This window comes from Malania oleifera, chromosome 10, assembly GCF_029873635.1.
Source record: "Malania oleifera isolate guangnan ecotype guangnan chromosome 10, ASM2987363v1, whole genome shotgun sequence".
NCBI classification, from domain to species: Eukaryota; Viridiplantae; Streptophyta; class Magnoliopsida; order Santalales; family Ximeniaceae; genus Malania; species Malania oleifera.
The window spans coordinates 67,066,843-67,083,687 of NC_080426.1; the positions used below are offsets into that span (position 1 = coordinate 67,066,843).

At 34.9% G+C, this 16,845-nt stretch overlaps 1 protein-coding gene across 3 annotated transcripts in view; it reads left to right on the forward strand.

Moving 5' to 3' along the window:
- LOC131166002 (SNARE-interacting protein KEULE-like) overlaps positions 1-16,845 on the forward strand; it is a 73,034-nt gene that overhangs the window by 13,988 nt on the left and 42,201 nt on the right. For 2 of the 3 annotated variants that reach the window (XM_058124209.1, XM_058124212.1), the window contains exons 3-8: positions 8,186-8,267; positions 8,800-8,878; positions 13,362-13,412; positions 13,564-13,660; positions 13,786-13,818; positions 15,154-15,282. In XM_058124209.1, coding sequence (XP_057980192.1) covers positions 8,186-8,267; positions 8,800-8,878; positions 13,362-13,412; positions 13,564-13,660; positions 13,786-13,818; positions 15,154-15,282 — 471 coding nt within the window. The remainder of the gene's footprint in view (positions 1-8,185; positions 8,268-8,799; positions 8,879-13,361; positions 13,413-13,563; positions 13,661-13,785; positions 13,819-15,153; positions 15,283-16,845) is intronic. The other variant, XM_058124210.1, reaches the window with a different exon arrangement.

Genomic DNA, 16,845 nt, shown 5'->3' on the forward strand with positions numbered 1-16,845 from the left:
TCTTTTTTATTATTATTTTTTATTTTTTTAAGAAATAATGTTTAAGATTTTTTGTGTGGTTGCAATAAGCTAAGGCTTTGCTTTAAGTTAAATATATTTGTTCACTATGGCATTGGTTTATTCAGTTTTGCCCTCAGTTGAACATAAGGTGGAAATGATGACTTCAATACCAGCATGCAAAGAGGAAAAATAGCCTCTAAAAGTTAATATCATAAATGTACATGACTAGTCGTGCTCTTTTGTTCTCAAATTATTGTGCCTTTTTGGTCTGAACAAACTCTTACATGGAAACATATTCTGCATAAAAAAGTGAAACTAATGCTAAAATACTTAATAAACTCATATTAATAATCTTCATTGAAATGGGCTTCATTTGAATGACTGCTGAGGTCCTTTTCTTCCTTCACATTTCTGTATCATTTATATTGACATTTATTCATTAACTTTGCAATTGTTAGCAAAAAAAAAAAAGGCCTTGTAAGGACCACTATTGTGTACGTCAATTCAATCACTAATGACCTATGTAAAAAGAGTCAAGGGCATTTCTATAGTAACATTTTCATGTCATATCAAGTACACAACTCTGCATGCATGTTAGATAGTGTCCTAGGCATCAATACTTCTATCACCTAAATTTCCTAACCATTCAAATGGTTTAGTTTTTTTAAAATCAATACTGGACCAATTATATTCAGTCTGCCAAAAAAAACTAAAAAACTAAAAAAACCTAATCCTAAATCAAATACTGATAAAACTAATAAATCGATGTTGAACTTTTTGATTCATTTTAGTAATTTTTATTATTAGTAATTTAACTAAATTCTATTAAATTAAAATGTTTTATTTATACATTTGGCCCAGTTAATGCAGACTATTTAAGGGCCTAAGAGAATGGTCTTTTGAATGAACTTAACCTTCTTTAAGCCACAAACTTTGAGACACCAATTGGCACATAAAGAATGGGCCACTGGCTTGGCAATGTTCAAATGCCCACCTTGCTTGTTGAAATCTTGGTGGGGAAGGGAAGAGTATTAGTGCACAGTGGTCTTCCACCCACCATTATTATTGGCTTGCAATTATGGAGTATGGAGGCCACTCACCCGTAGCCTAAATGGGACAAATTGTTATGGAGCATTAATGAACTTGTTTGCCACATGATTTGTATTTCCTATTATTTAAAGGAAAATCATGGAGTATGGGGGCCACTCACCTGTAGCCTTTGTTTTGGGGCAGATTCCTTCTCCATGGAATTTTGCTATAAAGGCCATCCTGCACTATCTCATAAGATCATCTGAAGAAGAAGAAAATTACATCTTTCTTAGCTCCCTTGTGATTCTTTCTTTCCAAGTGTGATAAAAGGGTGTAAAAGGGGTTTTGGTATTTTGAGTAAGTGACAAATGCTCCTGTAAATTATTCAATTCCATAGTGAATCATTCTCGTGCTCTCCTCTCGTGCACATCGGCAATTTTGTTGAACCACGTTAAATATGTGTCTCTCTTTGTTGCCTTTATTTTTTATCACATAATTTATTTCTCCATATCAGCATTTTATTTCAACAAACTGGTATCAGAGCTATGGCTACTGCCAAATATGATCTAGAGAAATTTAATGGAGAAAATGATTTAGTCTGTGGCGGGTCAAGATGCGGGCTCTACTTGTTCATCAAGGTTTGGCAAAAGCCTTGAAGGGAAGAGAAGCATTGCTGGAGACTTTGACAAAAGGAGAAAAAGATGAGATCATGGATAAAGCACACAGTGCCATTTTGTTGTGCTTGGGAGATGAAGTTCTGTAAGAAGTGTTTGAAGAAACTTCAGCTGCTAAGCTATGGGTAAAACTGGAAAGTTTGTTCATAACGAAGTCACTTACAAATCGACTGTATTTGAAGAAAAAGTTGTATACTCTTCCCATGAAAGAACACCTAGATGATTTTAACAAAACTATTCTTGATCTAGAGAATATAGATGTTAAAACCGAAGATGAAGACCAAGCAATTATTCTGTTGTGTTCCCTACCAAATTCTTGCAAACACTTCATCGACACCATAATGTACAGTTGCGAATCTCTTAATATGGAAGAGGTCAAAGCGGCATTAAACTTGAAAGAGTTGAAGAAAAGAGTACCAGAAAGCAAATATGAAGGTTCAGCAGAAAGTCTTGTCGCAAGGGGAAGAACAAATAAAAGGAGTCAAGAAGGTAGGAAAGGCAGATTTAGGCCAAGATCCAAATCGAGGCCTAGGAAATACAAATGTTTCCATTGTCACAAGGAAGGACATCTTTAAAGGGATTGTCCAGATGGCAAAGTCAAAGAGAAGGAGAATATTTTCGAATCTGGAGATGCGGCTGTAGTAGATGGCTAAGACAGTGCAGATGCTCTTACAGTCTCAAAACATGACTCAGGCGACGAGTGGATTATTGATTCCGGGTGTTCATATCACATGTGTCCTAATAAGGATTGGTTTTCTACCTACCAATCCTTAGATGGGGGCAAGGTGCTACTAGGCAATAATGTGGCTTGCAAAGTTGTCGGTATTGACACAGTCAGAATCAAGATGTTTGATGGGATCATAAGAACATTAATAGATGTCAAGCATGTTCCAGAATTGAAGAAGAACTTGATCTCTTTGGGTACACTTGATTCGAAAGGGTTATAGCTATAGAGGTGAAGGTGGAGCTGTAAGAATTTCTAGAGTCGCACTTATTGTGATGAAAGGCAAGATAGTCCACAGCCTTTACATGCTACAAGGAAGCACAATTACAGGAACTGTTGCTGTATCATCAAGTTCAGAATCTAATGTCACCAAATTATGGCATATGTAGTTAGGGCATGTCAGCGAGAGGGGTTTAGCCGAGTTGAGCAAGTAGGGACTACTTTGTGGACAATAAATTGGAAAGTTAGATTTCTTCGAGCACTGTAGATTTGGAAAATAGTGTCGGGTAAAGTTCAACATTGTTGTTCATCGGACAAAGGGCACCTTGGATTATATCCATTCGGATTTATGAGGTCCTTCTCAAGTTCCTTCTCATGGTGGTGGCAGGTATATGTTAAATTTCATTGATATTCAAGTAAGGTTTGGATTTTTATTCTAAAGCAAAAAGATAAAGTCTTTGTCAAGTTCAAATAGAGGAAAGCTTTGATTGAAAAGCAGATCAAGCGACTCAGGATTGACAATGGTTTGGAGTTTTGTGGTGGTGAATTCGAATAGTTCTGCAAGGATCATGGTATAGTCAGACACCGCACAGTGAGACACACTCCACAACAAGATGGGCTTACAGAACGGATGAACAAAATCTATTAGAGAGAGCTAGATGCATGTTGTCTAATGTCGGATTATCAAAAGAGTTATGGGCTAAAACTGTCAACACAACTTGTTATTTGGTCAACAAATGTCCATCTTTGGCCATTGGTTTCAAGAATCCTGAAGAAGTATGGTCAAATACCCCGCTAAGTATGAAAATTTAAGAAATTTTGGTTGTCTTGCTTATGCTCATGTGAATGAAGGAAGACTTGAGCCAAGGGCGATGAAATGCATTTTTCTCAGATATCCTGATGGTGTGAAAGGGTACAATTTATGGTACCCAGCTAAAAGAAAATGCATTATTAGCAGGGACGTGACTTTTAATAAAGCTGAGATGCTGAAGCCTCAAAAGGAGCCATCAAAAGAAAATAAAGACCCTAATGTCACGAAGAAGGTGAAGCTTGAGGTGGAGCTGTCCAAAGAAAACCCAATTAGCTAGGAAGAAGAGCAAACTCCAGGGGAGGAAACAGATACACCACAATTGCAGCAATATCAATTCGCTAGAGATAGGCAAAGGAGAGAGATAAGACCTCCTCAAATGTATGGCTATGTAGACCTAGTATCGTATGCTCTAAATGTTGCTAATGAAATTGGTAGATGTCAGCCATAGTCATACAGTGAAGCTGTTACCAGTAAAGAGTCTACTCAGTGGATTGATACAATGACGGAGGAGATGGAATCTCTCCACAAGAATCATACTTGGACGTTTGGTGGAAAATGGCTATACACATAGGGAAGGTATTGACCACAACGAAATTTTCTCTCCGGTGGTGAAACATAGCTCAATTTGTATTCTACTTGCCATTGTTGCTCACTTCGATCTAGAACTTGAGCAGTTGGATGTCAAAGCAGCCTTCTTGCATGGTGATCTTGAAGAACAAATCTACATGAAGTAGCCCGAGGGATTCGAAGTTCAAGGTAAATAAGATCATGTCTGCCTACTAAAGAAATCTTTATATGGCCTAAAACAGTCTTCTAGACAGTGGTATAAACGGTTTGACAATTTTATGCTTGAAAATAATTACTCGAGGAGTAAGTATGATAATTGTGTATATTACAAGAAAATCTCAGATAGGTTATTTATTTATGTGCTCTTGTATGTTGATGACATGTTGATTGCTTGTAAGAACATGTCAAAAATCAACCTTCTTAAAGCTCAATTGAGTACAGAGTTTGAAATGAAAAATTTGGGAGCTGCAAAGAAAATTCTGGGAATGGAGATCTACCAAGATAGAAATATGGGCACTTTGTTTTGTCAAATTGTCACAGAAAAAGTACATAAAGAAAGTGCTATTGTGTTTTGGCATGCAAAATGTAAAGTTTGTCACAACTCCATTAGCATCTCATTTCAGATTCTCATTGGCTTTGTCACCGCAGACCAAGGAGGAGGTAGAGTACATGACTAATGTTCCTTACTCTAGTGTAGTAGGCAGTCTCATGTATGCATTGTATGCACTAGACTAGATATTTCACAAGCTGTCAGTGTTGTAAGCAGGTACATGGCGAATCCTGGAAAAGTCCATTGGCAAGCTGTAAAGTGGATTATGCGCTACGTTAAAGGTACGACTGATGTAGGCTTGGTTTATAGGAGTATTAAAGATGCTGAAGGAAGTATCAACGGATTTGTTGATTCAGATTATGCTAGAGATCTTGATAAACAAAGGTCACTCACCAGGTATGTGTTCACTTTATGCAGATGTACTATTAGTTGGAAAACAAATTTACAATCCATTGTTGCTTTGTCAACCACTGAAGCAGAGTACATTGCCACAACAGAAGTAGTAAAAGAAGCTATCTAGCTTCAAGGATTAGTCAGTGAGTTGGGTATACAATTAAAGGAGACAACAGTCTATTGTGATGGTCAAAGTGCAATCCATCTAACAAGGAATCCCATGTTTCATGAAAGAACCAAACATATTGACGTTAGGATGGACTTTATCAAAGATGTTGTCACACAAGGAATTGTTAAAGTTGATAAGATTTCTACAGCAGATAATCCAGCAGATATGTTGACCAAGTCAGTTCTAGTTAGCAAGTTCAAGCATTGCCTGGACTTGATTGGAGTTCACATCAAATGAGGGACATAGATGAGAGCAACAAAAATGAAATTATGGATAATTGAAGCCAAAGGTGGAGATTTGTGCGCAGTGGTCTTCCACTCACCATTATTATTGGCTTGCAATTATGGAGTATGGAGGCCACTCACCTGTAGGCTGAATGGGACAAATTGTTATGGAGCATTAATGAACTTGTCTGCCACATGATTTGTATTTCCTATTATTTAAAGGAAAATCATGGAGTATGGAGGCCACTCACCCGTAGCCTTTGTTTTGGGGCAGAGTCCTTCTCTATGGAATTTTGCTATAAAGGCCATTCTGCACTCTCTCATAAGATCATCCAAAGAAGAAGAAAATTAACTTCTTGCTTAGCTCCCTTGTGATTCTTTCTTTCCGAGTGTGATAAAAGGGTGTAAAAGGGGTTTTGGTATTTTGAGTAAGTAAGTGACACATTCTCCTATAAATTATTCAATTCCATAGTGAATCATTCTCGCTGCTCTCCTCTCGTGGACGTAGGCAATTCGCCGAACCATGTTAAATCTCTGTCTCTTTCTTGTCTTTATTTTTTCTCGCACAATTTATTTCTCCATATCAGCATTTTATTTCTGCAGTATTCTTCCAGGTATCACATCCAACATCAAACAAGGGAGAAGGGGAAATCATGATGCTCACCCTCCATTAAACACAAACCCACTCCCACTAGTGAACAAATACATCATACACACCTTTTAAGGTGTGAAAATTTTATGCATGTCTCCATTTGTGTAGTGATTTGTATATTCTATATATGAGAAGTCTTTTAAAAAAATAGAACCATAAAAAAATTAAATTAAAGAAGAACAAATGAAATGTCTGCATTTATTTTTTATAATAAAAAATAAACACATAAATGATAATGTAAAAACTAAAATAAAAAATTTTTAAAATGTGTATTAAATTTGGTAATTTATTTTTTTGGTTCATTTTTATCATCATTAATCAAAAATTGAACCAACCTTAAATTAAGTTAGATTTGTAGTTGGGCTTTATGCAGTTGGGTTTCAGCTGTGCTTTTTGGATTTTCTGCAAATTTTGAACACCCTCATGTTGAGAGCTTCATATCCCTGCTGGAAGCTGGAAACTGGTACATCCCAGTTAGGTAATACACTGAATTAATAACATCATGTTAAAAAAAGTTATCTGAGATGAACAGCTGGAGATGACGATGTGGGAAGGGTAGAAAATATTCATATTCTTGATAATATGGGAAAAAAATTAAGCTACTGATTGAGTGGATGATGCAGCTTTCTTAGCTGGAATTTTGGATATGTTTACTGAGGCAAAGACATAGAAGGTGAGAATTTATTTAGTACCATAGTAATGGATTAGGAGTTCAAGATTTGTTTGACACTTGTGCTTTCAGGAGGTTGTCAATGAATTTTTTGTTATTAATTTTGAGGAAATTCTTGAATGAAGAGCAATAGATGGTTTGAGGAGGAGGTATTCTCATTCTAGAATTATTTAGAATGATTTGAAGCTACTCAATATTTAGTGGGTGGTCAGTTTAAATCTTTAAAGATACATCAGGTAAATATGGAACTTCTGTGTTAATGAAACTATGGGGAAGAGGTCCCGTGTTTCTACTGCCAGCATGCCAGTCATATTCTAAGATGGCAGAGTGAGGTTTTTTTTTTCCAAATGGTGGGAACTTCAGATTTTTTTTCATTAACATGATTCTCATTACCTGTGATCCAACCAAGCACATGCACTATGTGCTGAGGTCAGTTGGTGGATATCTGAGCTCGGCACTCACCGACATCAGTCAGCATTATATGTTATATATTATCTTATGTTTTTAGATGTGAAAGTAATTTTGTATCTCTGTCAAATATTTTATATTGCATAATTACATAAGAGGAGGGCATTTTTTGGGGAAAAAATTGCAGAACAAGAAGCTTTTCGCATCAGCAGCGCCTTCCTTTCTTAGTGGTATGATTAGTTATGTACTGTACAGTAACTCCATAGTATTCTATTTTCTAAATTAAGTGCCCTTTAAGAATTAAGACATACATTTTTTTCCAAACTATCACCATCATTCATCAGCTTTGAAAAAACCTTCTTAACTTGTTTTTTTAAAGTCATCTTTGGGGGTTTGTGCACCGATTATGCAATCTTTTCTTCGAATTTGAAAACTGGCTACACTTTCTTGCTTAAGCAATTCTTGCTGAATGTCAAGAAAATTTTTCACCGAAATATAGAAGATCTTAATCACAAAAGCCATACTAGTCAACAACGCCCTGTAAGAAGCTTATCAACACCTGTAATACTGATGGAAAATTGCTGCTGAGTTTAGGTTCCATGATTGACTCTCAATATATTATCAGTTTGAATCTACATGCTGGTTCATTTTTGAGCTTTTAATAAAAATATTCACATGTTGTTAATGCATATGATATTGATATAGACGCAAGCTCTATTGACAAAGCATGAATCTCGAGCACCACATTACAGCATCTGAAATCTTAACAGTTTCATTAGTTTTTAAGGGGCAAGGGATGTTCCAGTATAATTTGGGCAATGTTATATGATTTGCTAATTTTGATCAATATAAAGCTTTCAATTTGAACATAAATACTTGGAAACAAAGGCTTTCTTCATTTTCAACTATGAACCATGTACATCATAGTTTGCTTCTGCTCTTTTGTCTGGGTTAACACACATTGAGATTTCACTTGCTATTAATCCTTGCTTGATTTTTTTCTATTTTTTTTTCCCAGAATAATAGTTAGTCACTTTTTTAGATTTGAATGACTCTTTCTGATTGTTTTAATCAATCTCAATTGCTCTCCCTCAGGTACTCATAATGGATAAAGTCACTGTTAAAGTCATGTCTTGCTCATGTAAAATGGCAGACATCACAGATGAAGGAATCTCATGTAAGGATTTAGACATCTATTGCAAATTGGATATTTTTTGTTTTTATTGTTTTTCTGCCCTTATATATTTTGATAAGATGAACTTCTTTTATTGTTTTTCTGTCTTTAAATTTTGATTTTGACTTTACAGCTTACCTAAGTACAATGCTGAATTCTTTTCATGCTTCGATACATTCCATATTGGACAAATGCAAAGTGCAATATATTCTCATGAATACGTTCATCTGTTTTCTGATCCACTTGGTCACCAATTCTTTCTGATATTTATGCTAATATACACACGCACAGACACAAACACATACTGCTTTTGCTGTCTCTAAATGGTGGTCCTAGTCATGATTAAATTGAATGACTATGTATGCCATCATATTCATATCCCATGCAATTATTCATCTACTTCCATGCCGGCTGCCTTGCGCATTTTTTTGGCTTCAGATAATCAAACTGCTGAACTGGAATATCTTCCCAAAATGTAGTTCCCAAGTTCTGGCTTCTAAGATTAGAACTTACATGAATTGCTATTTTCTTGCAGTGGTGGAGGACCTCTTTAGAAGAAGGCAGCCATTGCCATCCATGGACGCCATATATTTCATTCAGCCATCTAAGGAGAAGTACATTGTTTTTCCTTTTCACAGTTTTGCTTTCAATATCTACTTTCAGCAATATTTAGAGAGAAATTGCCCAAATATATGCATTTTTATCATGCATTGTCCTTCATGCTTAACCTTTTTTCTTGTTTGTGGTTATGTCATTTACTGTAATTTTTGGGTTACAGTTTTACCTTGCTGTACAAATTGATTTAATTAAAGGGTGCAATCCCTTCCTGACACTGTTCCTTTTTTGGCATTCCCGCCGATTTTGTAAATCTTTTATAACTTTGCACTATTTCCCATTCAATAAACTGCTGGTGTGTTTTTGTATTGATTTAAATTGTGAACAGGGATTCTAAAAACTTACATTTCGGTGTCATTCATATGCATGATTCAGGCTTTATATTTTTCCAAAACATTAAAGTGAAACATCATGCCATTTACTGTGCTTGTAGAATTTATCGACTGAATCACTTTTTCTAGTTTACTGTTAAAACTGAATGATACGGTAGTCTGGGATTACTGTGACAATGTATGAAAAACAATATTCCAGAACAAGGCATTCACTTTTTTAAAACAAATGTGAAAAGGGATGGGGGGAGGGGAGGTCGTTGGGGGAAGGGAAAGTGGTTTGTATATGTTCTTGCTCTCTCTCTCTCTCTCTCTGCATGAGTGTGAACCATTTTTCATCTTTTAGGGCCCCTCTCTGCATAAAAAGGCGGGGGTAAGGCTGTGTGCACAGTGATTACCCTTCCCCTACCATTGCAAAGCGGGGAACCTCGTGGCCTGGTGACACCTTTTAGATACAATACAGTTATGCCTGGAAATACAATTCAAATTGCATCATGCACATATAGCCATGGTCTTAAATTTCCACGAAATTGTTGAAATTTCCGTCGAAATTTTCGATTTCCGTCACCCTCGAAATCGAAATGGCATTCGATTTCCGTCTTGCATAATTTCCATCGAAATCTCAACGAATCATCCGAAATTTATTGAAACCTCGAAATTTTAGTGAAATTTGTCAAAATTTTATACAATGAAATTTTGTTGAAATTCAAACGAGAGATTCATGAGTGAAGTGAAATTTCTCTTTTAATTTATTTTATTGAAACAAAAGGTTAACACAAGTGCTTTTGAAATTATATGAAAAAATAAACTTATAGTAATATTTTATTTAACCATTCATGTCTAAATTATCAATATTTGTATAACAAATAATATTTAAATGAATTATGAATTTCATTTGCATTAACTGAATCTGTTTAATGCACATTATCTTACAAACATGTTTGATAAACATACTATTTTACAACTTTTCCACCCTATACAAAACATAGATGTATTTAATTTGTAATATATTAGTCTTAAAACTTATATTATTATATTTGTTTACCATTTCTAAAGTTTCACAAAGAATTCCAAACTTTACTACTAGTTTCCATTATTTTTTCAAATTGAAATTGAAATTGACAAGGAAATCGAAATTTCCGTTCTTTTGGAGCTTCGAAATTTGAGTCAAAATCGAAATTTAAGAGCTTGCATATAGCCTTCTTTCACTTGTTGAAAAAAGGAAGATATATTTGAGGCAATGCAGTCAAACTGCCTGCAAGATATTTTAGTTGTTGCTGACCTATTTAGGGTGGCAATATATGATTAACTTCTATTGCAAATTTGGATGTAGATTTGTTGTAGAAGAATTTGTTTTGAACTGATCATGCATCTTAGTGGTTTGAAAAAAATTTGTTATAAATACATGCATCTTCCTGTTTCTTTTTATTTAATAAAACTTCTCAATATGCCACTTTTTTCATTGTGTCTACAAGTTACTCCAAAAACTCAAGAGTTTGGTTGTTCTTCTTTCATAATTATGATTTTTATGAACAAAAAAAATGGAAAAGAAAACGAAAGTCACACTACAATGTGTTATTATATGTATAAAGCATGTTGAAAAAGTATTAGAGGAGTATTCAAAAAGTGTTGAGGAACTGAATCACATTAAAACACGTTCAAAAATTGTTGACACATATTTGAAGAAGAAAGTGGTATCTGAAAACAAAGATGGCACCTTTATAGATTGCTACATATTTACTTCCACTTGTTTCCGTACATATTTCTGGCACCTTTTCCATCGCATAATTTTTATACCCATCAGCTACATGTCTGCCAAAACAGCAGTGGGAGAGTCATCTAAGTTGAAGCTTGGCTTAGTTGATGTTGTGATACTTGCATTCAGAACCTTAATATCTTTTTCTTTCTTGCCTCAGACTCTTAGATTTGCCATTATTGGAATCTTCTTGTTAAATTTACGATGATCACAGGTTTTGGATTAAAATGTCATCACAGAAATCAATATTTTTGTTAAAATTTTAAACTGGAACATGCAAAAGTTTGGTGTAGTGGTAAAAGTCTCCACTGGTGCTGAAGTGCAAGTGCATAGGCTAGAGTTGTGACAACAGTCTGTTCATGCAAAAATTCTGGAGTTTAGCACCCTATTTAGATTGTATCCTAGGAAACCACTTTTTGAGATCATACTTAACAGTGGTGAGAAACTTTTCTGATGTGACTGATTATATTTGGATATTGAAAACTCCAAGTTTTTCCCTTTTGCAACTGGATACATTTATCATAGGTTATCTTTTTTAATTAACCATATCTGGGACCACCTCAACGACTATATCAAATGTGAACATTTTGTGCATATGAATTTAGTAGTAACTATGATGTAGGACGGGGAAGGTTGGCATAGTCCTACGGGTTTCAATCCTCAATCAACACACACATGATAAACACTTTAAAATCATAATTTAATCAACCAACATAAACAAAATAAATCATACTTTATCATGCGGTCCAAGGATTTTAAAAAGGTATATCATTAGATTCAAATTCAGTTCCAGGTGGTTCTTTCATAAGATAATCAAGTTATACGCCATGAACATGCTCTTCAATCATTCAAGAAAATAATTCTAAGTTACCACAATCATATTCCCATGGTTGACATTCAAAAATATGTTTAAACAGAGAAATTTGGGGAATCCCGAGAGCAGCTAATGGATTTTCAGCCGCGAACACCCTTCGGTAGTTGAGGCATAACTTTCGCTACAGAACTCCAAATAAGGTGATCATGGTGTTGAAAGAAAGCTAAGAAAATTTCGCACAACTTTTGTGTTTTAGTTTTTTGAAGATGGGGAGGTCTTGACAGTGAAAATCGCACATCAAGTTGGAAGATGGACACTGTCAGGCGACTGGGCAGCGAAGGGTCGGCTTAAAAACAGGATTTTTATGGGCTTTTGCGAAATTACTGTTTATGTAATCTAAAAAAAATGATAAACAAAGTTATGGATGGGTAGGGATGTGTTTTACCATGTGGATCCTTTGAATAACTTACAAATGATCAACGAATATGAATCACACCAGGGAATCCGTCAAGATCGCGGTGAACTGGTGTAAAGGTTGTTGCTTGTTGTTCGTCGTGTGTGGATGATGCGAGATGATCTGAGATGGTGTAGATGTGATGAATGGATTGCGATAGATAGATGTTGGATAGGTTGTTGGTCTCACACCAACTGATCTCCGAGGAGAACGTCGTAGCCTCTTGCCACTCAATCACAAGGATTGGAACAAAGCTTCAAGAGCTTCACAAAGGAAGAACCTTTTTCATTCAATAATAATACTTGGCTGCCTCTTCCAGCGTTTACAATAGAATATATATAGGGGAAATAAAGACCTAATAATAAAATGACCTAAACGTCCCCATACAGGCATGGGGGATGACTCACTTTAATGTTCACAATTAAAACTTATTAATCACGCAATCCTCTCATAAAATAAATACCTAACAACTCATAATGTAATTAATTAAATAAAATAAAATCAAAAGGGAGGTCCAAGCTATGTGGGGCCTAGATGAGCCATGTGGGGCCCACAAGGGTCTTGATCTCGGAATTGCAAAATCACAACTCGGGCTTCTTTGTGCTGAAAAATCTTCAAGTATTTCCATAAAGTCTTCAAGTATATGTAGACATCTGGGGGCCATCCACGTGTCACCATGTCGGCGAACAAAAGGTGGTCATCATGTCAGCGAAGAACGTAGACATCTGGAGGTTGTCCATGTGTCAGAACATCTGCAAAAGGAAGGGGTAATGCATGCCAATCCCCATCAAACTAACTGCTACTTTAGATATCTACTTAGCTCTTCTGTCGCAAATGCATTTGTTTTGGAGAATATGGAGAATAGCTGATATGCACATTGATAACTGCCATTTTTAATTTCACTTGGATGATTCAAAGTGCTTGTAAATCTTCTGATGCCTTTTTGGTTTTGAAGTTTCATTGTCTACTCTCTTATTTCCATATTGTTTTCATTTTTTGTAATTTGTACTTAACATCTGTATGATTTCTGCAGCTTTGACATTTTTTTTTGTTGGGCTCAGCTCCACTGTCTCTTGCAATGCTGAAAATATGGAAAGTATTTTAACTGCAACCTTTTGTTAACATGCAGTGTTGTCATGTTCTTGTCTGACATGTCAGGAAGGGTGCCTTTATACAAGAAGTATGTGACAGATGATTATTTTCTCAATTTTAATTTATCTTCTTCAGTTATATTTATAAGTTTTAATAATGTACTCTTTTTATTACAATGAAATTCTTGTTCTGCTTTTCTTTTTTCTTTTTTTTTTCTTGGACGTTTTTTTTGGTGCCAGAGCATTTGTGTTCTTCAGTTCACCTGTTCCAAAGGAATTGTTAAATCACATCAAGTGTGATTCAAGTGTCTTACCCCGCATAGGCGCACTAAGAGAGGTTAACATTCTATTTCATTTCAGTCCTTTCTAATGTTTTTTGGTGCATTAAGTAGTCTGCAAATTTTTGTCTTAAATTTTTTTTTTTCTTGTTTGTGATGCTTTTCTTGTTTACTTAATATACAGATGAATCTGGAATATTTTTCTGTAGACAGTCAGGTATTTCATGATTCCATATATTATTCCATTTTTCTTGGGCTGAGTGATGTGCATTGTGCAGATTATCATGGTAACAATGATTTACCAATTCCATTTATTCAAGATATCAACATATTTGTAAATACCATTACTTAGCTCTATTTCTTGTACATGAAAAGAATGAGTATGCTAGCATTTCTGGTGGAGAAACAAGGAGCTTGGGGGCATCACTGTGATTCTTGTATAAACCACTGTTGGTATGAGACCGAAGTTATCAGGATTAATAATGAAGATCAAGGAGTTGGTTGTTTAAATTACAAGAACTTGAGAGACTCATTTCTTCATCATAATCCTTCTTCATCCTCCATTTATCAAGATGTGGGGGCTGACAGTATTTAAGAGAAAATGATTTATTGGTTGCACTATTGCATAAGTCTCAATTGTCCTTGTGAAAGATTGATACACATTGTTGGCTGACAACCTAATGGCTTAAGCTTTTAGGTAAAGTAATTGCTGAACATGGTATGAGAGCCATGGTTGGAGGAGGTCCTGGGTTTTAGTCTTGTTGTCTGCATTTATCATGTGGTTGTTAAAAAATATCTTATTCCCTGAGATGGATGCTATTTATGATTTGGTTCTTCTCCACAAGCCATCAAGCTGCATGTGCAGGGGATGCTGAAGCTTGATATACATTGTTAGCTCACAACCAAACAGCTTAAGATTTTAGGTGAAGTGGTTGCTCAACAGTCCTAGTCAAGTAATGCCTTCTATGCTGGTGAATTAATTATGATTCATATAACAAATAATATGATTTTTGTTATCAAAAGTTAATCTTTGATGCACACACACAAACACATGTTTACATTTATACATACACATATCTATGTGTGTTTTTTCATTGCTATCACTGTTCTGTCTGAGTTCTTGCCAATTCTCAAGTTAGCGGGATATATCATTTTAGATCCACATCCCATATCCATGCCCAAGTTATTGCTTCCCCCAGCATTGTGATCTTCTGTGTCTGTTGTTGCAATGGTTTAATTGACAGAGTTCAATCTGGTACAGTTTCATGAATTTCTATTAATTTGTCCATGACAACACAATAAGCAGTTGTTGGACCCACCATCAGATATGCACCATTACTAGCCTTAGTATGCCCTAAATTAAATTAGTTACAAAGTCTTTAGCCAATGAATTTTATTTTGAGATGAAAAAAACTCTTTAACTCTTTAGTTTTGAGCATTTTTAACATTTCCGCAAATTTTTTCCATTTTTCTCTAAATAATGTATGTTATGGTGGTTTATCTACTTGGACTTAATTAATGCAGGGATTTATCACTGACTTAATTAATGCAGGGATTTATCACTGATCATGAATTAGCACTGGAGGAGCTCTTCGGGGGAAATGCGGAGAATTCTCGCAAATTTGATACTTGCTTGAATGTAATGGCTACTCGAATTGCAACTGTTTTTGCTTCATTAAAGGTGATATCTTTAATTTTTTTATTAATATTTTTTTTCATTTTTACCTCTATCTTGAAGAGTACAAAGAAGCAAGTGCAAAAAAGGCCACTAGTGAAGCTAAACATAGATCATATAATAATTTATATGCTAGATCAGAAACAAAAAAAAATAAAAAGAAAAGGGAAAGAGACATTTAAACTTACTAGGGCTAGAGAAAGAAAGAGCGAGGACTTGGGGAATGTAAAATGTGTAAAACATGAGAATGATAGTGTCTTCATTAAAGAAGACATAGAAGAAAATGGTGAAGTTACTTTATAAATTATTTAATAAAAACCAAGTCAATGGCTTAAACATTGAAAAATTAGGAAAAAGATAAAATTTTGAGATTTATACTCAAAATTAGAGTTAATGAAATTAAGTTCACGTTAAAAAAGATGAAAATGGAAAAGCTATAGATCCAAATGAAATCCCAATTGAAATTTGAAAATGCCTAGGAGATAATGAAATTATATATTAATTTATTTAACACAATTATAAAAAACTAAGGAAATGTTGGACAAATGAAGCAAAAACACTTCAATACCTATATAGAAAAATAAAGGAGCTATTCAAAATTGTAGTAACTATCATGGAATTTAAATTACATCGTACAATAAAACTATGGCAAAGGATAATTGAACAAAGGCTAAGGTGAGAAACGATGATTTAGAAAACCAATTTGGTTTTGTGCCTAGGAGATCTAGTACAAAAGCAATATATCTTTAAAGAAGATTAGTGGAAAAAGGTTTAGGGAAAAGAAAAGGGACTTGCATAAGTTTATCCTTAAAAGGAAGGTTTTATTGGATGGCTATAAGACTAGTTATGCTATTTGGATTATGTTAGGTAACTAAGAAAGAACATATCAAAAAGTAAAAGTTTCCCAAATGAGAATTCTAAGGTAGGTGAATGGCATAATTTTAAAATATTAATGAAGGAATAAACATATTCACAGTAAGTTAGGCATAGCAACTGTAGACAATAAGATAAGGGAGGGGCAACTCAGATAGTTTGAGCATCCACGACACAGGCCAAATAGTATACCTGTTAGGAGTGAGGCAGTTTCTATTAGTGGAAGTAGAAAGGGTAGGGTAGCCCTAAACTAACTTGGAATGCGACAATGGGTAAGGAATTAACAGCCCTTAAATTGTTGGAAACAATTTCTCACGATCTTGTAAATTGGTGGAAAAGGATTCATGTAGCCAATCGCACCTAGTGGAACTTAAGGCTTGGCTTCTTGTTGTTGTTGTTTTTCCTCTACTTTGAAGGGAAAATGAGCATTATGCATGATTTTTCTGGATATTTTTTTTAATGTATGCATATTCTAACTTTCTCTCTTAATAGTGCAAAACTAGGACGAGAAGCAAGTACTATAGATGTAGAAGAGTTAAAAGGTTAAATGCTTTTACAAATAGTCAATGTAAATTATTTCATTATACATGTTAAAGCTTGATATTGGCCCACAACCTAAAAGCTTAAGCTTTTAGGCAAAGTGGTAATCTAATATGGTAACAAGCTATTTTTGCCAAGAGGTCATGGATTCTAGTC